Source organism: Hyla sarda, chromosome 4 (genome assembly GCF_029499605.1).
Source record: "Hyla sarda isolate aHylSar1 chromosome 4, aHylSar1.hap1, whole genome shotgun sequence".
NCBI lineage: Eukaryota > Metazoa > Chordata > Amphibia > Anura > Hylidae > Hyla > Hyla sarda.
The window spans coordinates 361,781,477-361,807,382 of record NC_079192.1 but is presented as its reverse complement, the minus strand read 5'-3'; the positions used below and the strand labels follow the sequence as shown (position 1 = coordinate 361,807,382).

At 38.9% G+C, this 25,906-nt stretch overlaps 1 protein-coding gene across 1 annotated transcript in view; it reads left to right on the top strand.

The window, feature by feature from the left end:
- Positions 1–25,376, top strand: part of CXCL14 (C-X-C motif chemokine ligand 14) — a 40,841-nt gene extending 15,465 nt beyond the window's left edge. Inside the window, exons 3-4 of the mRNA XM_056516650.1 lie at positions 6,034–6,144; positions 22,393–25,376. Of these exons, the coding sequence (XP_056372625.1) occupies positions 6,034–6,144; positions 22,393–22,408 (127 nt within the window). The 3' untranslated portion in view covers positions 22,409–25,376. The remainder of the gene's footprint in view (positions 1–6,033; positions 6,145–22,392) is intronic.
- The last annotated feature ends 530 nt before the right edge of the window (positions 25,377–25,906 follow it).

Genomic DNA, 25,906 nt, shown 5'->3' with positions numbered 1-25,906 from the left:
ATTATACATAATAGTTTAAAAACACTGACCCAATGGAAAGTTAGCAAAACAAAACTGACAATTCATTTAGCACGGTGTGCGGTTCAGAACACTATCTAAGTCTCTGATGTACTCTTTCAAAAGAAACATTATACAAACACTTTGTACTAATTGACCGCTTTAACAAAACCCTGAAACATGAGCTCAGACATAGTATGCTAGGCTACAAAAAACTGAATACGGAGGACAGGCTGGCACTTCCTTTGCAAAAGCAAGAAGAGAATACTCTGTGTGAAAGTGGCAGGATTAAATACCTAACCAGATAATCCACATTCAGACCAAGAAGTGCAAATTCATTGGCTCATCTTGAGAATGGAAATTAACCACAGATTGTTTACTAATAAATTGTGTTTGCAGATTTTGTTCCGGTGCCAGGTCTTTCAAATGTTTAACTGCAGATGACCTACATTTTGTCAGGCACAGCTGGTATGCGTGCTTAGTTATCTTATTGCAGCCAAATGTATTTCTTTTTTCAAAGTGCGGTTGGGAATATATTAAAAATCACTGATACTGGAGGTTATTTCAAAACAATACTAAAATTGACAACAGACATTATTAGAACGCTTATATGTCACATAGGACTGCCGAGGTCAGACTCTCCTTGAGCAGGCAGATCCTGTTATTTGGCTTGGGGCTGCAGGATCTGGGTCTAATTTACCCAACATGTGTGGCCCAGTAGGATGGTAGAGTCTTTTTGGCACTAGGACAGAATGTCACATGTATATATTATTTCATGTCATTTATGAACTGAAACCTAAACCTTCCATAAACAGGCAGAGAATACAAATATAATTTATTTAGAAGACATTTTCTTAATTATATAAAATAGTATTGTTCAAAAAGTATAAAAGAGCTTTTCATGTACCAATTACAGCGTTATTCTGTAAGTTAATATAAGTAGTGATATCTATTTGTGAACAGATTTGCAGAGCCCTTTTAGACTTCTACACTTAGAAACCTGCTCAATGCCATGTGTATTCTTTTGGGCCAGTTGTACATGGCCATAATACATTCACCACACCAAACCCCCAGAGGTTCTTTATTTCAATGTGGAGAGCAAAAAAAAAGTGGTGGTAACAAAGAATTGGGCAAATTTGGAATTTCTTTATCTAAAAAATACTATAATATTCTGTAAAACTGTACAGAGCTTGTCATCACTTATATCGATATTAGACCCCATTGGTGTTCACAATCTAAGCCCCCATTTCTTAAAATCCACCACTAGGTAACAAGAGGTTGCCATATACATGAGATCACAAGTTTTGGCTAACTTGTAAGTATATATCATCAGAGTTTAGCTGAAATGGGCACAGTCAGATTTTACAAAACTTTTCATATGTTGACATCTTGGTAAAACAATAATTTTTCTAATATACCTCTTTAAAAAGTTTTCACATTTCATTAAAGAAAACTGCCTTTGAAATCCCACCATTAGGAGTCCCCATACCTCCTGGGACACTGATGAGTCCCACAGCAGGATTAGGGTGTCCAAGAGTCATTGGCGCGAGATGGCTGACTGATAAGGCTGCAGGATGAACACAGACTGCAGCAACACTACTGTAACACAGAGTTTTAGTAAACATATGTCTCCCGCTGCTGCAAAACTACAACTACAAGCATGCTTGGACAGTCAAAGGATGTATGGGCATGCTGGGAGTTGTAGTTTTGCAAAAGCTGTAGGCACACAGCTGAAGACAACACTGCTGCAAAAAAGTAACCAAACAGTGTACCTCCAACTCTTCCAAAACTACTAGTCCCAGCATTACAGGACTGCCTAGGGATAACACCCACGAATAGGAAGATGTAAGTTATACAATCACCATATTGTCTTTGATGGTAGAGTGCAGGCAATCTCCAATAATAATTGTGTGTGTGTGTGTACAGCATAAATCCAGAGAGGAAAGGGTTACAGAGCAGGGCTGCCAGGCTCATTCCCCAGAGCAGTGAGTCAGCAGAGTGAAGGAGGGGGAGGAGTCATCATAGTGCAGGCAAGAGAGGGACCTGCCCCTTCTCTTTGACAAGATGGAAAAAAACATTGAGCAGCTGTAATATGCTATTTTTAAGTGAATTATGGGTGATAGAGACACAAGAATTACATGTTGATGATCAGGATGAGTTACATGTAGATGGTGAGGGCGAGTAACATAACAGTTTTGTTTTTTTGTAGGATCTGACAGGTATGCTTTAATACTATTGGAGTCAAGGTGTTGTGAATATATTATAGCCTTTTGAAACTGGCCATAAAATTACATTTTCATTTAAAGTGGTTAATTGGGGACCTAAAGAAAAAACAGAACTTACATTGTCCTGGAGCCTTTTTATTTCTCAGCCAAGTGTCAAGGAGTTGGAGCAGAGCTTCTCAAGTGCTGAAACATGAATACTCCCTTGCACACCCACACCTTCCAGCCCTTCCTTGACTGACCTATAGGGCATTCATGTCATGGGGGCTGGGAGGTGAGGGTGAGCTAGGAGACATGCAAGGCTGTGGCACTTGAGGAGCTCAGTCCAACCTTCTTGACGCTTGGCTGAGAAATAAAAAGGTGATTTTATAAGTTTGGCAACCACGACCAGCTTCAGAAAAGGTACAATTTCCTTTTATACCCTATCCAGCTGACAGATTCCTTATAATACCAAATCCCCATCTAAATTGTTAAATAAATAGGGGAAACAACTGACAAAGTTTAGTCATTTTCTCTTTCTCTATAGATAGACACTGGAAGAGATTTATCAAAACATGTGCAGAAGAAGAGTGGTGATATTGTCCATAGCAACCAATCAGATCACTTCTATCATTTTCAGAGACCTTTTAAAAAAAATGAAAGAAGTGATCTGATTGGTTGCTATGAGCAACTGGTCAACTTTTCCTCTGCACAGGTTTTGATAAATCTCCCCCACTGTTTGATCAGTTTGATACTTTTCTGTTTATCACAGTAATAAGTGTAAATGAAATAATTCCTACAAAAAAAAATCTAAATCTTCCGAATGCTTTGGGATTACTAACCAGTTACTACAAGGATTCTATAGACTTTTTCTTTTTGTTACCTTTACCAAAGCCCTTAGTGCTGAAAATTCAATTCTATTTAGCAGTACTTTCTTAATTCGCTGTCATGGTTTTAGTCTCCATATAAATTATGTTTAATTGCAATTCGTCTAGTAAAAACTGTTTTAAAGGGGTACTCCGGTGAAAACCTTTTTTCTTTTAAAACAACTGGTGCCAGAAAGTTAAACATATTTGTAAATTACTTCATTAAAAAATATTAATCCTTCCAGTACTTATTAGCTGCTGAATGCTACAGAGGAAATTCCTTTCTTTTTGGAACACTGATGACATCACGAGCACAGTGCTCTCTGCTGACATCTCTGTCCATTTTAGCAACCGTGCATAGCATATCTATGCTAAAGGTAGCATGGTGGCTCAGTGGTTAACACTGCTGCCTTGCAGTGCTGGGGCCTTGGGTTCAAATCCCACTAAGGACAACAATAAATAAAGAGTTATTATTATTATTATTGTAATGACGTCAGCAAAGAGCACTATGTTTGTGATGTCATCAGAGAGAATTCCAAAAAGAAAAGAATTTCCTCTGTAGTATTCAGCAGCTAATAAGTACAGGAAGGATTAAGATTTTTTAATAGAAGTAATTTACAAATCTGTTTAACTTTCTGGCACCAGTTGATGTAAAAGAAAAAAGGTTTTCACCGGAGTACCCCTTTAATCAACAGTTTTAATCAGAATTAAATGGCAGAAAGAATGTCAAGCTATGGAGGGGACGAATATTGCATTCAATAACAAAATGTATATGCTGCCGGTGATGCTCTTGTTTCAGTTTGGCTCCGAAAATTTTAAAATCTCAAAGCTCAGATTTTTTGCCAAAAATCCAGAACCAACTCTTATATGTTCCCAGATGGAAAATGATCCATGGAGAAAGTTCAACAGTAGACCTCAACGAAACACAAAAACAGACATAAAAATGTGGATTGTTCAAAGAACTTTAGAAATGATTCTAGTCAGGTTAATGATTTTTACAGATTCAAAAGGACTCTTTGAGGTCTCCCTCATTTGAAGTCCTATCTCTGTGTGCCTCCAACCATGGTCTACACTCACATCAAAGCAGCACCTATGGAATGTGCATTATTTAAGAAATACATATCACTGTTAAATTGGCACTATACAGAGGAATAATCAGCTACCAGACACCATAATGTTCACAAATACTATACATTTTTGGAGATAATTGGACAGTACCTTGCAAAACAGCCAATAGCTGTGGGGCACTGACTGCTGCAGTGAGGGATAAGAAAGTACTGGGTAAGGGGACAATTGCTTGAAAGGGTATTTTTTTGTCTCTGGAACGTCACTGCCCTGTGCCTAACAAGAGTGGACAGGTACCAAATCGTGATCACTGCATGCAGGAGAAAACACGGCTGCATGGGACGTCCTATAGCGGCACAATGTTGCCATAGCCTTTTTTAGTCTGTATAATAATGTTAATTTTGCCTGAAGTTTTAGTTTAAGCTTTAGGGGGCACTAAGAGCCTGTTCAAATAATGGATTTTTCTGCTGGAAAAATCTGTTATAGATTCCACAGTAGAAATTTGGATTTCTGCTACAGGGAGATTGGAGAGGCGAATATGCCATCTTTTTTACAACTTTCCTAACCTTTAAAAAATAAAAGGAAAATCTGTTCGATATTTCTGACTCTTATATGTGTGGTATTCATTGTTTTTATTCAATTGTGTTAGCTGACACAGAATCCCTATAAAGAGCAATGGACCTAGTTCCATGGCCAAAGTTGCTTTAAAACAGCTGTGAACCCGTCTTTTTCTGCACTCCTTGGTCTTAAAGTTGCTTTATAGACCACGCGGAGCGAGCAGGGCCTGTAGAGTAGTAGGGTCTACATGGAGGAGGGTACACTGTGGCCACATAAGCACACAAGGATGTTACTTGTTTTTGAAATATTACCCTTTAAAAAAAACTTTGGGCATGAGACTTGTTTACCTGTAACTTTTTCTTTGCAGGATATCAATTTAATAGGCTCTTTATGTTAAGCTATTTAATATGGGAGAAAGAGAAGGCTGTGGAGCATTTATCCTTGGGACCAGATATATAATTTGTAAATATACACAGTTTAATATAAATCAAAAGTAGGAGGAAAACATAACATAGTAACGTTTTTCTTAACCTATAAAAGGACATAAAAGCTTTAAAGGGGTACTCCGGCGCTAAACATCTCATCCCCTATCAAAAGAAAAGGAGATAATATGTAAGATCATGGGGATCCCGCCCCTGGGGACCCCCGCAATCTCACATCTTATTCCCTATCCTTTTGATAGGGGATAAGATGTTTAGCGCAGGAATACCCCTTTAATAAAGAAAGAAATAGTAAATCTGGTCTGAAAAGTATTTCCATTCATCGGTTGGTGTTAACAGATCATATGAATTGTTTCTTTATGTCCTGTCTGTGTTAAAGAGAGGACTATTGAAAAAGTGATAATATGTCATAAATAATCAGCAATTGTTGAGTACATTAGTTTTTCCGTCCACCATTAGTCAGTTCCATCACAAATAAATTGTCTAGTAACACTGGCATAGAGCTTACTATGGGATTATTTGGATCCTTTTTTTTTACTGCACCTTATAAAGATGGTGTAGTGGGTCTTCATTGTAATGTGGTATACAGTAGGTGAATATAAGGATTTACCTCCACTATATATAAGCATGTGTGGGCCACAGTACTGGAATTAAGCTGTTCTTTGATTGACTCTACATTAAACTAGACTGTATATTAAAAAGCACATGCTGAAGAGCTTTTTGCACAGAACAATAGAGTATATTATACAATATGTAATAAATGCATATATGAGAGATATCATTGACAAGAAAATGTTTTATACAGGTTTGAGACTATGTATTTTTGTTTATTTTTCAACCATTTTTAAATTATGGATGTTGATTCTATTAGGTAGTATATTACATACATTTTTGTTTTTGTTTTAGTGTAACCATGCATGTATCCCGGCTAAGAGGACAACAATACTGCTTACACCCTAAACTACACAGTACAAAGAAGTTCCTCAAGTGGTACACAATATATCGGGAAAAGAACAGGTAGGTGTTCAGTCATTATTGATGCTGCTTCAACTTTTACTACTTTTTAAACTGCTACAAATATATATATATATATATATATATATATATATATATATATATATATGTATATAAATATATATGTACCATAATATTAATATAATATTAATAATACTAATAAAGTATTGCTAATGTACTACTGATCTCTAAAATAAAGCGACAGAAACAGTCAGCTATACTGTGCTGTGACCTTCAGTTTCCGTTCGGTTCTCCTTGCAAAGCAGAGTGATACATGGATTTCTGAGAACAGCTGAACAAAGGGTCTCAGCACTCAGCAGAGCACTTCTACTTCTTTGTGAAAGTGATTCAGTGGATATCTCAAAACCCAGACCCCCACAGATCAAAATATGTTACTTTGCGAAGTCAGAAGTTTGTTGCAATGATAGATACTTAACATTTATGTAACTTAATTCCTATAGCATGGGGGAAAGAAAGTATATTAAAGGTTAACGCGTACCTGTCATTTAGAAAAACTTTGAACATGTCTCAGAGCCATTGGTCATGGGCTCAGTGCTGAGACTCTCACTTATCCTTATAACGAGGAAAAAGAAACACGTTAGTGCGCTTCACTCCCTGGCTTGCAGCAATCTCCATCCAGTTTAATTGTAAGCCTATGGGCTGTTTAGTGAAGCTGGATGGAGAGCACGGATAGCGGGGAGATGAAGCGCTTAAGCATGCACTTCTCCAGACTGATTCCAATAAGTGGGGGCCTCAGCACGGAGACCTCGACCAATGAAAACGTATGATGTTCTCTGGGAGATGTGACAAGGTTTTTCCTAAATGATAAGGACACTTCGAAATAATGTTCAACATTAGATAATGGAAAAATCTTCAGACGTGTTGAGACATAGGCCGTTAACATTGTTCTTTATAACATAAATGGGTTGCATCAGTGTATGCACCGATGTAAATTATTATTTAATTGCCCCATGGTTCCCCCTAGCAGTAAACTTTTCCATAAATCCAGACTTCTCTCCCTTGATAGACAGGGCCAATGACACTTGCTCACCCCTCCCTTCTTTAACCAATAAACTCTATGCACCTAACAGTTCACACATAAAGATATTTACAGGCTGCACCGCCTGTTTTAGCGACTTAATTTGCTACCAATATCAATGCTACAGTTAGGTGAATAATCCCTCACTGAGCTGTGATCTCTGCTGCTAGAACCTTCGATGCACCAGTGAATACTTTTCTCCTCATTGATGGCAGGAAATACTCATTGATCAGTGAAACTTACTAATGAGAACTTCCGCTATTCTTACAGGATAAGAAAGGGAACTGGTGTGTGGTCTGTGCACATAAAGGGGGTAAAGCAGCCGCAGATAAATTCTGCAATAGTAAATATATCATTATTTATTCACTGTATGTATGTATTTATTTAAAGGGGTATTCCAGGATTTTTTATTTTATTTTATTAGGCTACAGGAGCTGTAAATTTAGTGTAGTTCATAATATAGTGTCTGTACCTGTCTCTAAAGGCTGGTCTCGTATTCTTATGTGATCTTTGCTCTGGATGTTCATTTTTAACAGCATACGAAATTACTCCTGTCTCGGGTATTCCCCAGGATACTGCGGCCGAGACCTGACATCACTAGTCAGGTGATGACAAGGAGCCTGTCTGCTTCAATGTGTGGAACAGCCCTGATTAGAAAGCACTGACCTTTTTCATTGAATCTAGCTTGTTTGTTGTTCAATGGGTGGGGTGGCTGATGTGTGGGAGGTAGGAAAGTGGGATTTGTAGTAAAAAAGAAAACTTCAACATGAAATACTGAGGTTCTCAAAAAGAAAGCCACATTTTTATGGTAATTTCACAACACAGCCATTTAACCCAAAGACAAGCGCAGATCCTTCTTAAGCATGTTCATTACTGTCTGGCAGGTAGGTGCTAAACTTACCTTATGGTGTATAACCCCTTTTAAGCATACACGTCGTTTCAAAAGAAAAAAAAAACTACATTGTTTTGTTAAGTTAAGCCTTAAAAACCCCTGAGAGTTCCCTCCATAGTGCACAGCTATTTCTCATTCTCTTCATTTTGTGGGACAGGAACAGAGCTAGGCTGTTTTTCAATAGTACACATACATGGACTTCATTGCCCTTAATTCTAAATTCTAAATTTCATATACTCCCTCTGCTATACCATGACATAGTGCTGGTGAAAGTGCACTAAATAGGCCAGCACTTGCTGGGCTAATGATTTACACAGTACAGTACTATAATTGACATTGGAAAAAGGAAACACTTAGTAGCCACTATAGTTATTTTATTGGGGTAAATTCTAAATGTCATAAACTCCCTCTGCTATACCATGACATTGTGCTGGTGAAAGTGCAATAAATAGGCCGGCACTTGCTGGGCTAATGATTTACACAGTACAGTACTATAATTGACATTGGAAAAAGGAAACACTTAGTAGCCACTATAGTTATTTTATTGGGGTAAATTCTAAATGTCATAAACTCCCTCTGCTATACCATGACATAGTGCTGGTAAAAGTGCACTAAATAGGCCGGCACTTGCTGGGCTAATGATTTACACAGTACAGTACTATAATTGACATTGGAAAAAGGAAACACTTAGTAGCCACTATAGTTATTTTATTGGGGTAAATTCTAAATGTCATAAACTCCCTCTGCTATACCATGACATAGTGCTGGTGAAAGTGCGCTAAATAGGCCGGCACTTGCTGGGCTAATGATTTACACAGTACAGTACTATAATTGACATTGGAAAAAGGAAACACTTAGTAGCCACTATAGTTATTTTATTGGGGTAAAGCGCCATTTTTTGTGCACTTAAAAAAAAATTATTATTAGCAACCAAATAGGCTTTCAATGAAGCACAGGGGGATGGGGGGTTGGGGCTTGACTATGTACATACAATTGTACCTCAGCCTCTTGCTATGTGACACCTTAGGTCAGTGATGGCTTACCTATGGCACGAGTGCTACAGGTGGCATGCTGAGCCCCCTCTGTGGGCACGTGGCCATAGTTCGCCATGGATGCCTTTTGATGTGCTCCGCTGGTGTGAGGTGGAAACTTGTGATGCGTGCAGACTTGTGACTGCTCCTCCCTCAGCTCTTCCAAGGTTTCCTTAGCTAGAGCTGGGTGGAGAGAAGGCAGAGCAGAGAATGCAGGTCTGCACAGGAGAAAGAAGCCATGCCCCCCTCACATCCCCCTACCGGAGGACGCAGGTCTGCATGGTAGAAAGAAGGCAGAGCAGGGGAGATAGGACATACACGGCTTTTCATCTCCCCTCTCCCTGCTCTGCCTTTGGAGGATGCAAATTTCCATGGGGAAAAGAAGGCAGAAGAGCAGGGAAGAGAGGACGTACATGGCTCCTCATCTCCCCTCTCTAATGATTTCTATGTGTCAAGGATGACATACTGCACGGGCTGGGGATGGGGGGGGGTACATCACAGACTGGGGATGATTTCTATGTGTGAAGGGGGACATACTGCACGGGCTGGGTATAAGGAGGGGGGACATCAGAGACATGGGATTATTTCTATATGTTACGGGGACATACTACACGGGCTGGGGATAGGGCGGGATATCACAGACTGGGGAAGATTTCTATGTGTGAAGGGGGACATACTGCACGGGCGGAAATCATCCTATGCTACCTGGAAGCCTGGAGGAGGAATCGGAAAAGATCCATCCTCCTGCGAGCAGGCTGTGTGGAGTGTCACTGCGCCACACAGAATACTCTGCTTTGAACCGAAAAGGTAGGAGGAGGGATTTGAAAAGATCCGTCCTCCTACGAGCAAGCTGTGTGGAGCGCTGCGGCGCCACACAGCATTATGCGCGGGAGAAACCATACTTACCACTGGACCGCGAGGGTTGACTGTGTCCTCCTCCCTCCTTCTCTAAAGGTAAAAAGAAGAGAGGAGTGGAGGGGGATAATTGTCAAATATAAATAAATGAGCATTTCTATATGTATTAAAAATAAATAATATGCAGCACCCCTAACCCCCCCCACACACAGCACCCCTACCCCCACACACACACAGCACCCCTCAAACACACAGCACGTCACACACACAGCACCTCACACACACACAGCACCACTCAAACACACACACACAGCACCTTTAGACACACAGCACCCCTCAGACACACACAGCACCCCTCAAACACAGCACCTCACACACACACAGCACCCCTCAAACACACAACAAAAGATGTTAATTAGTTATGGCAACTGTATGAGTTGTTTTTTTCCAAACATAAACCTCAGCATTCTGATGTAATTGCTGTGCGGGCACTTTGAGGGAAAAAAAGTTGGCGTGCATTATGGTTTGGGCACTCGGGCTCAAAAAGGTTCACCATCACTGCCTTAGGTGGTCACTTATCCTTCCTCCCTGTCTACTCCTTGTCTCAGCCATGGTGGTTATCTTATGGAGGTTTTCATGCCTCCTTGTGTCAATCGTGCACCATATGTCTATTTTGAGTTTTTTACTATGAGTGTTTTAAAAAGTTGTACTTCACTTTATTGACTGCAGTAAATGCAGAAAATAATCAGAACTCTTACTGTCCCAAAACAGAACACCATGTAAAACTCATTCAGAGGTTCAAGGAATTCATACAATAACCATATGGACTCATATAAATGTATGGTGTCATATGAAACAAGTACAGTTTGCACTTTCTTACACCGTGTCATGTGGAACCAATAATTTTTATGAGTGTAGGGGGCATAACAACCCAGATTTATGTGCCACTAGCTGAATACCCGGCGTTGCCCGGTTTTTCCTTCCTAATCCTTGTTGGGGAGGAAGATAAACAAAGGAGGAAGCTTTTGACTTCATATCCCGTCCACATATATTGTTGTCAAATCCCAACCCCATATCCCATCCTCATATCCTGACCTCCTATCCCGTCATCATATCTCGACCTCATATGCCATCCTCACATCCCTTGCTCGTATCCCGACCTCCTATCTCGACCTCATATCCCGTCCTCCTATCCCGACCTCCTATCCCGACCTCCTATCCTGTCCTCCTATCCCATCCTCCTATCCAGTCCATCTATCTCGACCTCCTATCCCGTCCTCCTATCTTGACCTCCTATCCCGTGCCTCCTATCCCAACCCGTAATATGTGTACCAGGTATTGAAATATCTCCAGCCTTATGGAAGTTATGTGGGAACATACATTTCCCATTGATTTGCATGGGACTTTAAACAAAAACCCTGACCCTGGGGTAGTTAAGGGTTAAATTAACTATCCTATATTGATGATTTCTATGTGTGAAGGGGCACATACTGCACGAGCTGGGGATAAGGAGGGGGGACATAAGAGACATGGGATGATTTCTATGTATGAAGGGGACACACTGCACGGGTTGGGGATAAGGGGGGGGGGACATCACAGACTGGGAATGATTTCTATGTGTGAAGGGGGACATACTGCACGCATTCAAGGAACTCATACAATAACCATATGGACTCATATAAACGTATGGGGTTATATGAAACAAGTACAGTGGAACCATGTGGAACCAATAATTCATATGAGTGTATGAGGCATAATAACCCAGATTTATGTGCCACTAGCTGAATACCCGGCGTTGCCCGGTTTTTCCTTCCTAATCCTTGTTGGGGAGGAAAATAAACAAAGGAGGAAGCTTTTGACTTCATATCCCGTCCTCATATATTGTTGTCATATCCCAACCCCATATCCCGACCTCCTATCCCGTCCTCCTATCTCGACCTCCTATCCCGACCTCCTATCTTGACCTCCTATCCTGACCTCCTATGCCGACCTCCTATCCCGTCATCATATCTCTACCTCATATGCCATCCTCACATCCTGTCCTCATATCCCGATCTCTTATCCCAACCTCCCTTGCCATCCTCCTATCTCGACCTCCTATCCCGTCCCCCTATCCCGACCTCCTATCCCGACCTCCTATCTCAACCTTAAGGGTTACATTAACTATCCTATATTTTAAGTGGACATATAAGTAACATGTGACCAAGTACTATCGAAATATCTCTAGCCGTTTGGAAGTTATGCAGTAACATATATTTCCCATTGACATGTATGGGACTTTAATACATAAACCCCGCACCTGGCAACTGGGGGTGAGTAAGGGTTAAATCACCTATCTTATGTTTGTTGTTGACATATAAGTAACATGTGTGCCAAGTTTCATGTTAATATCTTTAGCTGTTTGGACTTGATGCTGGAACATACACACACACATACATACACACACACACACACACACACACACACACACACACACACACACATACACACATTTGGTTTTATATATATAGATTCTGTCTCTGGTATAAACAAGAGCTCAACCTTGTTGGCACTGCACAGCATATCAAATCCATAAGAAGACCAAAAACTGAATACTTTTGAAATTGACATAACATACAACATTATAACAAGGACAATTTGGGGGCTGATATAATATATATGGAATCTGAAGACTTTTCATATAAGTTTTTAGAATTTTTCTACTCCCAACTATTTTGAATCCATTGTAGGCTTAGCTAACCATTCCCAGACTGCTCCGTCCTTGTCAGGAATGTGATAATGAGATGCAGTAGACGTCTATTAATAGCACCTATGAGTGGAGTTCATACTTTCTGCTCGAGGGCGGCAAGTTCTGATTAGACTAGAAAATTCACTCTAATTATTTTATTTGGAAGCATGTGTCAGTCCATCATGAAAAAGCCCCAGCTGTGGGCATGAAAATTTCCCTGTAGAATCCAGATTAGCTACACATGCAGCCACAAGAAGACAGAAACTTATATATAGAGCCTTAAATTTGCAAATTTTATCAAAAACCTGACAGCTCCTGTCTCAGGTTGTGAGGGGTTTGTAAGTCTGGATGGATGATTTAACTTATTCCCTGCTAATTCATATCAGGTTGACATTAACTTGGATTAAACTGTAAAAGGTGAAATACTGTGTGTGTCGAAAGTATGTTAGATATGGATGGAGTGTTTCCACACACATGACCTCTTCAGCTAGATAAATATATGTGTAATCATGTAGCCAGGGTAGCTACAAGGTTAGAACTGTGTCAGAGAGCATTGAATCTATTATAGAGCAGTATATAATTAACCCCTTCCCTCTTTGGCGATTTTTTGTTTTTTCCTCCTCACCTTCTAAAAATCATAACACTTCCAATTTTCCACCTAAAATATGAGGGCTTGTTCTTTACGCCAACAATTTTACTTTGTAATACTATTAATAATTAAAAATTTGTAATTTTTAGCGGCTCGACACAGTGCAGTTTTCGGTAAAAATTGCACCTTATATTTATTCTGTAAGTCCATACAGTCAAAAGGATACCCAATTCATATAGGTTAGATTTTATTTTACTACAAAAAAAAAAAATCATAACTACATGCACAAATATTAATACGTTGAAAAATGTCCTCTTCTGACCCCTATAACGTTATTATTATTTTTCCATATAAGAGGCGGTATGAGGGCTCATTTTTTTTGTGCCATGATCTGAAGTTTTTATTGGTACCATTGTTGTTTTGATCAGACTTTTTGATCACTTTTTATAAATTTTTTTTTTTACATGAATGCCATTGAACGTGTGGTTTAATTAATGATATATTTTTAAAGTTTGGAAATTCACACACGCAGCGATAACACATATGTTTATTTTTATTTACAGGTTTTTTTTAAATGGGAAAAGGGGGGGGGGGTGATTTGAACTTTTATTAGGGAAGGAGTTAAATCAAATTTAGAAAATTTTTAGTTTACACTTTTTTTTTGCAATATTATAGCCCCCCTAGGGGGCTATAACAATGCATACACTGATCTCTTACACTGTTCACTGCCGTGCAATAGCATGGCATTGATCGGGGTTATCGCCGCTTGATTGCTTCTGCCTGGATTTCAGGCACGGACCTGTCATTTGGCGATCGGACAGCGAGGAGGCAGGTAGGGATTAGGGATCGACCGATATCGTTTTTTTAGGGCCGATACCGATAATCGGTGGAGGTTAGGGGCGATAGCCGATAACTTATACCGATATTCCGGTATAAGTTATCGGCTATTTATCCCCCCGCGACACCGCTGCAGATCATTGATTTAAAGTGGGCGCTTTAAATCAATGCACTGCAGTTGCTTTGCGGGGCCATAGACCGCCGCCGCCACCCGCTACTCTCCCCCTGCCTTTCCGGGGGTCCTATCACCGCCACCCCCGCACCGCTCCCCCCACCACCGCACCGCTCCCCCCACTGCCACACCGCTCCACGCCCCCTACCGCGGCACCGCGTCACACTCCCCATCCCCCCCGGCCCCATTGCCTCCCCCATCCCCGGTTTTATAATTACCTGTGCCCGGGGTCCACTCTACATCTGGCTCTGGTGGCGTCCTCCTGACGGTGACGTCACGTCGCGCACGTCACATCGTCATTGCGCACAGTGTAACGCAGGACACAGCAGGAGCCCCGGGAACAGGTAATAATAAAACCGGGGATGGGGGAGGCAATGGGGCCGGGGCGGTGCGTGGGGGGTGCGACGCGGTGCGGCGGGTCGGGGAGCGTTCCCGGTGCGGGGGGCGGGGCATTATCGGCTTATCGGCAAGGTAATACCGATACCGATAATGCCCAAAATCGTGATTATCGGCCGATAATATTGGCCAAGCCGATAATCGGTCGATCCCTAGTAGGGATCCTCCTCGCGTCCTGCCAGCTGTTCAGGACACTGCGATTTCACCGCCGCAGTCCCGGACAGCACCACTGAGCTAACCGTCAATTTATACTTTTGTTTTAGGGTTAAAGGGTTAATGCCAGACATCACCCCACTTGGTATGATACACGCTCACCTGCTTTGCACGCATCATACCTTGGGAGCCGCAAATGGACGTGAATGTACGTCCATTTGTGGCAAAGGGTTAAGAGCGGAGAGGCACGGCACTATAGCTGTCAAATATATAGGCTCCGATATGCATGGCAGAATATGGATAATTCTGTGTAGTCCAGTGTTGTTGATATTATTATACTATTGTTCTCTGCACATTTTCACAGGTATTACAGTATAAGTAGCCGGTGTCATCTCTGTGTTCATTATGTCTGGCATTAAAGTGGTTACATTTCAATGGATTCATAGGTATAAAGCCTGCCAGAAATGGGGCACAAGTCACCAGAGTGGTTATTGATATTCATAGGAGAGTACTGACAGGCAGGGAAAAAGCTGGAAGAGGTGTGAAGAAAAGGATCACTAATGCAAGTAGCGAAAGAAGAAAGGAATCTAAATTCTTTCATTTTGTTGACTGAAAAGGAACAAGGGAACGTGTGAGACTTAAGGGAATCAATAGTATTTGGGGACTGGGTCACCATTTCATGACATATTGTCAAATTTACCCTTGAAAAACATGGTAAGGTATCTGCAGGAGAGCTGAAATTGTTTTTGTATGGCAAATCATAGTTAAAGTTCAAGGGCAAAAAAACAAACTATACCCTCTGTTGAAAGCAATGGAAACTGGTGCCAGAAAGTTAAGCAGATTTGTAAATTACTTCTATTAAAAAATCGTAATCTTTCAGTACTTTTTAGGGGCTGTATACTACAGAGGAAATGCTTTACTTTTTAGATTTCTCTGATGTCATGACCACAGTGCCCTCTGCTGACCTCTGCTGTCCATTTTAGGAACTGTCCAGAGCAGGAAAAAATCCCCATAACAAACATATCCTGTTCAGGACAGTTTCTAAAATGGACAGCAGAGGTCAGCAGAGAGCACTGTGGTCATGACAGCAGAAAAATCTAAAAAGTAAAGCATTTCCTCTGTAGTATAAAGCCCCTAAAAAGGACTGGAAGGATTAAGATTTTTTAATAGAAGTAATTCACAAATCTGTTTAACGTTCTTGTACCAGTTGATTTAAAAAAAAAAAAAAAAGTTTTCCACAGGAGTACCCCTTTAAAATATTTTTGCTTTACCAGCTCCTAGTGTGTTTCTGCAGGCTGCCATGTGTGCATTCCTACATCGATGTCAGAGTGCCTTCAGCTTCTAACTGTGAACAAAGTGGCATAACTATAGAGGTAGAAGGGTAGAGGTAAAAGGTAACTGTTGCTCTAAGAAGAAAGGGGAAAAAAAAAAGATGAAATACTGGACTAAAGGTTATGTTTTTTGCCAGTGATGTGCATTAGTGTAACTTCTGAAAGTTATTCAAAATGAACATTTTCCCTTTACTATAAAAATGAACATTTAATGATCTTTCTGGCATCATTTCTTTTCCCATAAGGAGACCTGAGGCAAGGGTTTGCCTACCTTCAGATTCATTTGGAGATTTTATTATTGTCTGTGAAGATCAAGCTATTTTTGCCACAGCTTGCCTTGGAGTTTGAGTACTTCCCTAAAATTTATCAAAATGGTGCACGTTCCTTTTAAATAGCTAAATAGTATAGATCTAAGCAGATTTCTGAGATTGCACAAAATTTTAGTATTTGCAAAAACATTTTGCAATAGTTTTAAAAATGTGCAGTTGAAAAATCACCAATGGCTGCAAAAAGCTAACCATGTCACAACCATGTTGTTTACTTGTAAGTCTAATTGAAAAGTCACAAAATTTTTGTGCAAATCCCCTATTGAGTTTTTAACACCAAAGCTAGGGTAAAAACAATTATATATTCCTCCCTATGTCTTTAGGGAATTTTACTTTATCTATGATATAAGAAGTTTAAAAAAATCTTGATTGATAGAAAGCTATGATAACTATTACAGTTAACAAAAAAAAGCAACACATGTCCATCAAGTTCAATCATGTTGTCGTTGGTGTTGCAGGGAAGCCCAGAAGGGAATAGTAATTAAAGCAATTAAAGTGGATGGCTGCCTATGCCAAAACATTAGAGGAATTGGCTTCCGTGGAGCCGGGTTCCGTTGAAACCAATTCCTCTATTGCTATATACTTACCGGAGGGCAGCAGACGACCTACCATTACACACTATTATCATTGTTGTGTATGAGGTTACACAACCACCCAGGGGTGAGCAGTAAATCAATATATTCTTCTCACCACTGGGTTTTAAACGTTACTACTCTATGGAGCGCTTTTCTTTTTACTTTTATGCCATACATTGACAGCTAAAGTCAGCTAATAAGTATAAGCTCAAGGAGGGTTACCAAGCAAGTGACATACCTTTTATGATGTCCATTTAAGAAGAAATCATGATACCTTTATTACTTTTAATCCATGAAGAAGAATACTGATTCTAAGACTGACACCAAATATATGTTCTGAGATATGTACAGGGGGAATACCATTTTCCTGTAGATCAGTGGTTAGCACTGATGCCTTGCAGCATCGGGATCCCAAATTTAAATCTGACCTTCAATAATGGCTCAGATTTACAAATCCAATTCAAATAGTTTTGAGTGGGCTTTTGCAACACAATTGTTGTGCAGATTATTGTTGTGCAGATTTCCCTGAGACAAAATTGGATGCATTTGCAACTCTTTGAAATAAAAAACCCAACCCAGCAAATTACATTGTCAAGTCAATAGTTTACCGGTAGTTGACCCAAAAAACAACAACTGAAATTTGATTTTTTTTTTACCAATTTGAAATACAGGATACTATAAATATGGAAAATTACTTTCTTAAAATGATTAATTATTTATGTATGTTATTATTATTAATAATAATCCCTTGGGGACCAAGCCCATTTTGGCCTTAAGGACCAGGCCAATTTTTGTTTTTGCACTTTTGTCTTTTCCTCCTCCCCTTCTAAAAACCTTAAGGCTTTCAATTTTACAGGCCCATAAGGAATAGTTTTTTGCACCAGCAATTGTACTTTGTAATGACATTACTTATTTTATGACACACTCTGCGTAAAAAAACAAAAACTTATTTGTGGGGTGAAATAAAGAAAAAAAAAGTTATGTAGGTTTTATTTTATTGTAAAAAAATTATAACAATATGCACCAAAATTAGTATGTTTAAAATTGTTATCTTCTGACCCCTAAAACTTTTTTATTTTCCACATCCAGTGATGAATGAGGGCTCATATTTAGCGCCGTGGTCTGAAGTTTTTTTTGGTACCATTTTTGTTTTTATGGGACTTTTTGATCAATTTTTATAATTTTTAATGGTATATGAATTGACCAAAAATTACACAATTTTGGACTTTGGTATTTTTTTTACGTGTACATTAGAGCGAACATTTGAATTTGATTCGGCCGATTCGACGAATTGTTCGAAAAAAATCGGTTTGGCAAATCTATATATAAAAATGCCTATTTCTGGCCTACAGAGAGCCTCAATAGGGTAGTAGAACACTTTGCTGTGTTCTAACATGCATATGGAGTGTGCTGGGGTAGTGAAATAATACTGTTATTAAGAATGACGTGCAGATTACAGGCATCACTTATAGAATCATTGCCCCAGAGCGTCACAATGACAGAGCCTGGAGGTGGCATCAGTATGAGGAGACCATATAGTGGCTGAATGACACAGCATGGAGGTGTTGGCAGCATGAGGAGACCATATAGTGGCTGAATAACACAGTGTGGAGGTGTTGGCAGCATGAGGAGACCATATAGGGGCTGAATGACACAGCCTGGAGCTGGCAGCAGAATGAGTCGACACTAGGGCTTCACAATCCCTAAGATTAAAAGATGAATTCTGAAATTTAAACTGAAGAGTTTGGGTAACTATTGCTGCCATAACAAAATATTTATTCCCAGACCCAGGCCCAGCAGCATCAGTAAACCATATCTTGCCTGAATGACACAGCCTGGAGTTGGCTGAAGCATGAGGAGACCATATAGTGTCTGAATGTTACAGCCAGGAGTTGGCAGCAGCAAGAGTAGACACTAGGGCTTTACAATTCCTAAGATTAAAAGATGAATTCTGAAATTTAAACTGAAGATTTTGGGTAGCTAGTACTACCATGACAAAATGTTTATTCCCAGACCCAGCAGCATCAGTAAACCATATATTGCCTGAATGACACAGCCTGGAGTTGACTGAAGCATGAGGAGACTATATAATGTCTGAATGGCACAGCCTGGAGTTGGCATCAGCATGTGTAGACACCAGGGCTTGACAATCCCTAAGAAAAAAAAGACGAATTTAGAAATTTAAATTGAAGATTTAGGGTAGCTAGTGATACCATAAAAAATGTTTAGGCCCAGACCCAGGCCCAGCAGCATCAGTAAACGATATATTGGCTGAATGACACAGCCTGGAGTTGTCTGAAGCATGAGGAGACCATATAGTGTCTGAATGGCACAGCCTGGAGTTGGCAGCAGCATGAGGAGACCATTAAAATGTATGATTTTTAAATTAAAATTTTAGATTTTGAATTTGAAATTAAGGATTTTGAAATTGAAATTTCACTACTCTGCCATACTTATGACATACTTATTTGACATACTTATTGAGTATATGAGGGGAGTACAAAACGCTTCACTTCGCTTAAAACAATACAGCAGCAGGTGTGTACTATTGGCTGTCCTTTCACAGTATATAGGCCCTTGGCAGATTAACAGGTACAAAATAGTACACTACTTAGATGTAGGTATGTGGTATGCACTAATGAGGGCAGAAACATTTGCTACATTACACTTAAAAATACTTATTTTTACCTGTGTCCCAGGTTCCAAAATTCCTTTATAATCAGAAATTGTCAGAATACCACCTGACATTCAAAATAATAAAATTATACATACATTCTCTAAAGAAAAGGATCATTCATTAGATGACAATATGAGTATTGTGTGTTCCAGTCACATTAGCTCATCGGAGGAACAGGAAAACATGATACAACTTAATTCTGCAATTGAAGAACCACAACAAAGAATGAACGACCCAGGCCAAGCAGCATCAGTAAACCATATATTGGCTGAATGACACAGCCTGGAGTTGGCTGAAGCATGAGGATACCATATAGTGTCTGAATGGCACAGCGTGGAGTTGGCAAAAGCATGAGGAGAGCATTGAAATTTAAGAATTTGAAATAGAAATGTAAGATTTTGAAATTGAAATTGAGGATCTTGAAATTGAACTTTTAACTCCCAAGTTTTAGCGTCAAGTACAAGTACAAAATAGTACACTACTTAGATGTAGGTATGCAGTATGCACTGATGATGACAGAAAAATGCGCTACAGTATCCTTAAAAAATATATATTTTTGTAAAACACCAGCAGTACACAACAGTGCTGCAGCCCCAAAAAAACTTTGTACTAAACACAAAATTGCACTCAGGCAAAGACTATTAGGAATGGACTGCTGGGTATTATACCGTCTACAGACTAGTATAACCAGTAGATGATTTTTTGTGGAACAAAGACACTGAATTGCACTGAAAAAATTATTCCCACTTCCTCTGCTAAGGTTTATGAAGTTGATGCAGCTTGTTGAAATGTATGAGGCAACACACAGCTATGTGCTCCTCTCTGTAATACTATGCTGAAGAAAGTGACTGGGAGGTTAATGCCTGCAGCTGCATTAAATTAATCCTTTCCCGTGAAAAAAACAATGTTCTCTGTCCACGAGAACACTGATGTGACCAGGAGGATGTAAACACTGCTGGAATGTGCTTTTCTCTGCTGTAACACACACACACACACAGGCTCTGTGTCCTATGATCCCTCTGCAGTGTATTGTAATGAAGTGAGGAGCCGGAAATATGGCTGCCGATTATATAGGGCTGTGACATCACAGAGGTGACTGGCTGCTGATAGGCTGCATCCTGCATGTGATTCAGGGTCATCCCGCCTACTTCCCTTTCCGCCTTGCCTTCCCACCTTCCCAGCATCCCTTGCCCCATGTACTGGCATGTGGATCTGCCATTTTTGATGCCCTGGAGCATGGAATGCTGTAAAATGCAGTTAAATGAGGCGATTTGCATGATAGAATCGTTGCGAATTAAATGTTTCCTGAAATTTGTAAGGAATTCTGGTTCGTCAGCTTCGATTCGCTCATTCGCTAGTGTACATGATTGACCGTGCAGTTTAGATAAACATATTATATTAGATCGTACATTTATGGAGAGCCTGCAGAGCCTCCTCTCAGCTGATCGGGACAACATGATTTCACCGTGATTGTCCCAATCAGCCCTGCTGAGCTGCCGGGATACTTTTACTTTAGTTTTAGATGCCGCAATCAAATTTGATCGCGGCGTCTAAAGGGTTAATGCCGGGCATCATCCTGATTGGCCGATAGCACACTTCAAACCTCAGTAATGGGACAGGTATGCCCTGGGTCCTCAAGTACCGGGACGCAAGGTCGTACCTGTACGCCCTTGGTCCCCAACGGGTTAATAATAATAATATTAATAACAATAATAATATCTTTCTTTTTTCTTTCATTTTTTATTTTATAGGAAATGTTTCAATTGTAAAGAGTATAATGTATAAAATCTACATAAAATTAACATAGTAGTCGATTAATGGTTTGTCAAAACCTGATTGGAGTGCAATGTACCACTTTTTATGGGTGTGCCATGATTTTCTTTTGACATGTACCAGATGAATACATCTGGTGGTGAAAAAACTCAGTTGTTAGGAATCCAAAACACAACAACAGTAGTAAATCTGGGCCAATATCTGAATAAAATGCTTGTGCCTGAAATATTACATTGTATGAATATTAGATGGTAAGCCCAGTTGAGCACAGGGTCAGGGGATATGGATAATGACAATAACTGTATGCCACTACATAAACAAAAACAAAAAATAACAAAACAAAAAAAAAACAGCTTTGTAGGTTCTTCCCATCTTGTATATAGAAGGCACATTTGGTTTTGATAATGATGTGACACACATCATCAACTGTTTTATACAGTAGCATAAATATCTGCTGGAAAGTAATGTGATCCACCTGTATGTTGTGGTATGGTTGTTCCTCATACCAGCAAAGCATGGGGATCAGCAAGCAATTTAACTACCAGTCAGATGATAATACAGACATATGGTTTGCATTCCTGTTCCCATAATGAAGTACAAAAACAGCAACAGCAATATTCATTCGCTCCTCAATATATTTTCTGTCCAAAATACAAACTAACCTGAGATATAGTGAGACTAGTCCATGCAAAGGTTATTTAGTTTAAATAAATTACTAAACAGTATAGATGACTTCAACATTGCTTCTGTTGTCTAGATTGAAACACATGTTCAATAAATATATGCATATAAATGTTTTTCATCAACAATATTATGATATATAACATTTTCCAAATGGAAGAATTATTAATTTGTGTTTAACATTTGTTTTCTTTAGAGTGTATGCAGACTAAGAGGAGATTCCATCTGCAAGATACAATGACAGAGGCAACCTACTGCTCCAAAAGGAGCACAAGCAAATCAGCAATGTCTTTCCTAGTATTCAGACAATCTATGCTCATATTATAACATGGGTCCATTTTTACATTTATAGCCATATATAGAAAGAAGACCTTTGAAATCCATAGTTTTCTCATACTTTTCTGAATTCTGCTGTAACTGTCTCTATTATTCTGGAAATGGAAAGATTTTGTGTTATAATTCTATGATACCTTGTGTGTGTTTAAAATAAAGATTCATAGTATGTATGAGCTTTATAAGTTCATTAAGTATGTAGATAAAAAAGATTACTTTGGTTCACCAATTTCCTCTTTACATATTTATTTCAATTATCCGTTTTCTATCTTAACAACATATCTTAGTGATGTGCAACAAATGAAAAGTAATATGTTTCTCTGAAAATAAAAAAAAATCTCAGTAATTTTATTTCTTTGACCATTCTTATTTTATTAAATTTTTTAGTCAGGGTTCATAAGCAGTCTTTTAAACTAATAAATTACATTACGTAGGTTTTTTTGTTTTAAAAAGATTTTCAATAATAGCATCTTTCCACAAAAGTATGACAGCACAAATTAGGCATAAAAAAAGTTGTTTTCTTATTTTTTATAGCAAGTGTAATATTTTTCTAATGAAATAAATAACTTCTTTAAAATCCCCCCCCCCCGCGCTAAAAAAAATAAAAACAAAGAAAAAAAATTATCTACATGATTAACATCAAGTCGAATAATACATTTTTGTAAAAAAAAATGCAGCATTCAATTAAGTGAGAAAGCCGGTATTTGGATGTATCATATTTTGTTCATCCCCTAGAGCAGAAATACCCAACCTGTAGGTCACGCGCTATCTTCAGATATGACAGATCAGGTTGAGCCACTCTGAACAGTTAAGAATCCTAGTAAATTTTTTGGGCTAGTAATATGGCTTTTACCTGAAAAAGACTCTGCCACTTCTAATACACCCCCCCCCCCCTTAAAAAATAAGGAAATAGGTTAAAAGATGCTCATTCAGAATCTGTCGTTTTTACCTTTCTACTCAACTGCATTCTTCTACTGTAAAGGCTGGGTTCACACCTTAAATTCTGCACACATCTTATATTACACATCGATTTGCCACAAAAATGCGGCTGTAATCTGGAAAAAAATTTGCATGATATCAACTACAGAATATACCATGCTCACAAAAAATTTCATGTTATGTAAACCCAGTCTAAGCCTGCAAACACAGAAGTCTAAGTAGTCCTCTCCATTATATTTCTGAGCTAAGCAGTCATCTCTACATTTCAGTATGCCCCATTTGTAGACTTACAACAGAGAATGAAAATAAGTTTAAACCTAAAATTTACAGATTTAAAATCATGTTTCTTGAAGGTAACAGAATATCATATATCCCTTATATTTGCAAGAATACAGGTTTGGCCCAGTAACAAATACTAGTAATGCTATGACATTATGGCGCCACTAGATCACAACAGTTTCAAGAACCATCAAAAGATGGCATGTCATATGTAGGGGGCTAAGAACCACATGTGGCCCTCCACCACTGATTCATACTGCTCTACAGAGTCCAGTGTACCAATAAGAATTTTATGGTGATGAACATATAATTATGCAACTTAACACTGTTTGTCAGTTGGATCAAGTATAAATCTACTTAACAGATCAATAAAAAAAATGGATATTTTGCCTTTAATGTCATTAGATACATACAAACATATCATATGTAAATGTGCTTAAAGGAGATCTGTAGTGCTCTGAACTTTATCCCCTATCCGAAGGATAGAGGATAAGTTTTAGATCGCGGGGGGTCTGAGTGCTTGGGCCCCCCGCGATCTAAAACGTATCCCCTATCCTTCGGATAGGGGATAAAGTTCAGAGCACTACAGACCTCTTTTAAAATTAAATTCATATTTTTTCATCCTTTTACTTTTGACTTCCATTTTAAAAAAATATTAAAAAGAAAAACATAAAAAATTTGGATTCTGAATTTGACAGATTGGAAAGCTAAAGACGCTAAATGTATAATTGTATCTCTATGGGATTCATGAAGGGGCGTGCTGGCTGCCGCGTCAAGTGGGGACGGGACGCCCCTTTACTGCACATTGCCGTTGCCCCGTACAGGAGATCACGGGGGGCCCCAGCGCTTGGACCCCCCGCGATCTAAAACTTATCCTCTATCCTTAGGATAGGGTATAAAGTTCAGAGCACTACAGATCTCCTTTAAAATTAAATTCATATTTTTTCATCCTTTTACTTTTGACTATCATTTAAAAAAATGTAAAAAAGAAAAACAAAAAATTTGGATTCTGAATTTGACAGATTAGAAAGCTAAAGACGCTAAATGTATAATTGTGACTTTGCCCCTAAATGTGGTGTGTATTGTGGATTCACTTTAAGATAGCAGCAATTTAGCATCTATATTATGGCAACAATATCTGGCCCTACTGGGTTCCCTCAAACTGAACTTAGAACATGGAACCTTATAGTAAATATTGGTTATGTTGTTAACCATAGTACAGACCCAAATATGTGGCTGTGTTAAAGTAATATAAAGTAGTATAAAAGCAACCCTACCCCCACTTGTTTTTTTTCCCATTGAAACACTAGTAACATTATACATGTATTTTTACAAATTGCTAGTCTTTATACACTACATTTACTCTTCTGTATGTATATAAGCCTGATAAGTCAGTATTTCATTCAATACTCATGCATTTGATCCTTTCCTACAGAACGTAGTTGGAGAGATGAATACTTCATAATATGTAAATAGATTATAATGATAAAAGATTCATACTATAAATGTGTATATTATTGGTATTTGTATTGTACTGCTAAATTATCATTTTATTTAAGTATATTCAGTTTGTAGAAAAGTTGCATGTTGCTTTCTTATTCATTTTTTAAATAAACTGGGGAAAATGTCTGGCGTGCTTTCTTTTTTTTATTTTGATATTTATAACTGCACATGTAGGTTGTTCATAGTACTTTCACATACAAAGTCAAACAATCATTTTTAGAAACTGAGTGAAAATAGCATAGGGTTTTGCAGGACTCACACTTAAAAAAAGAGTACAAAAAAATCAGCACACCACAGGTTTGTTTTTGTTGATATTTTATAATCTTTGGTGCCTGGATTCTAATGGTGTTTTTCATTTTCTTGCTATCAAGCTATAGGGATAGTTGACAAGGAATGGGGTGTTAATACTAGGGTCAGAGGTGTTATTAGGGGTTGTGTAAATCACATTTAAGGGGTGTCACATTCCCTTTTCCTAGCATTCACCCCCCACCCTTTTGACTATTCAGGGACACATGCAAGTAATCTACCAAATATTAAAATCACTATATCATTAATTGTTGAGAAAATGTTCTCCACTCAAATAGACATTATTATAGCTATAGTGGTTAGCGAAGGACCCATGCTATCTTAGGACTCAGTCTTCCTCTAGAGGTGAT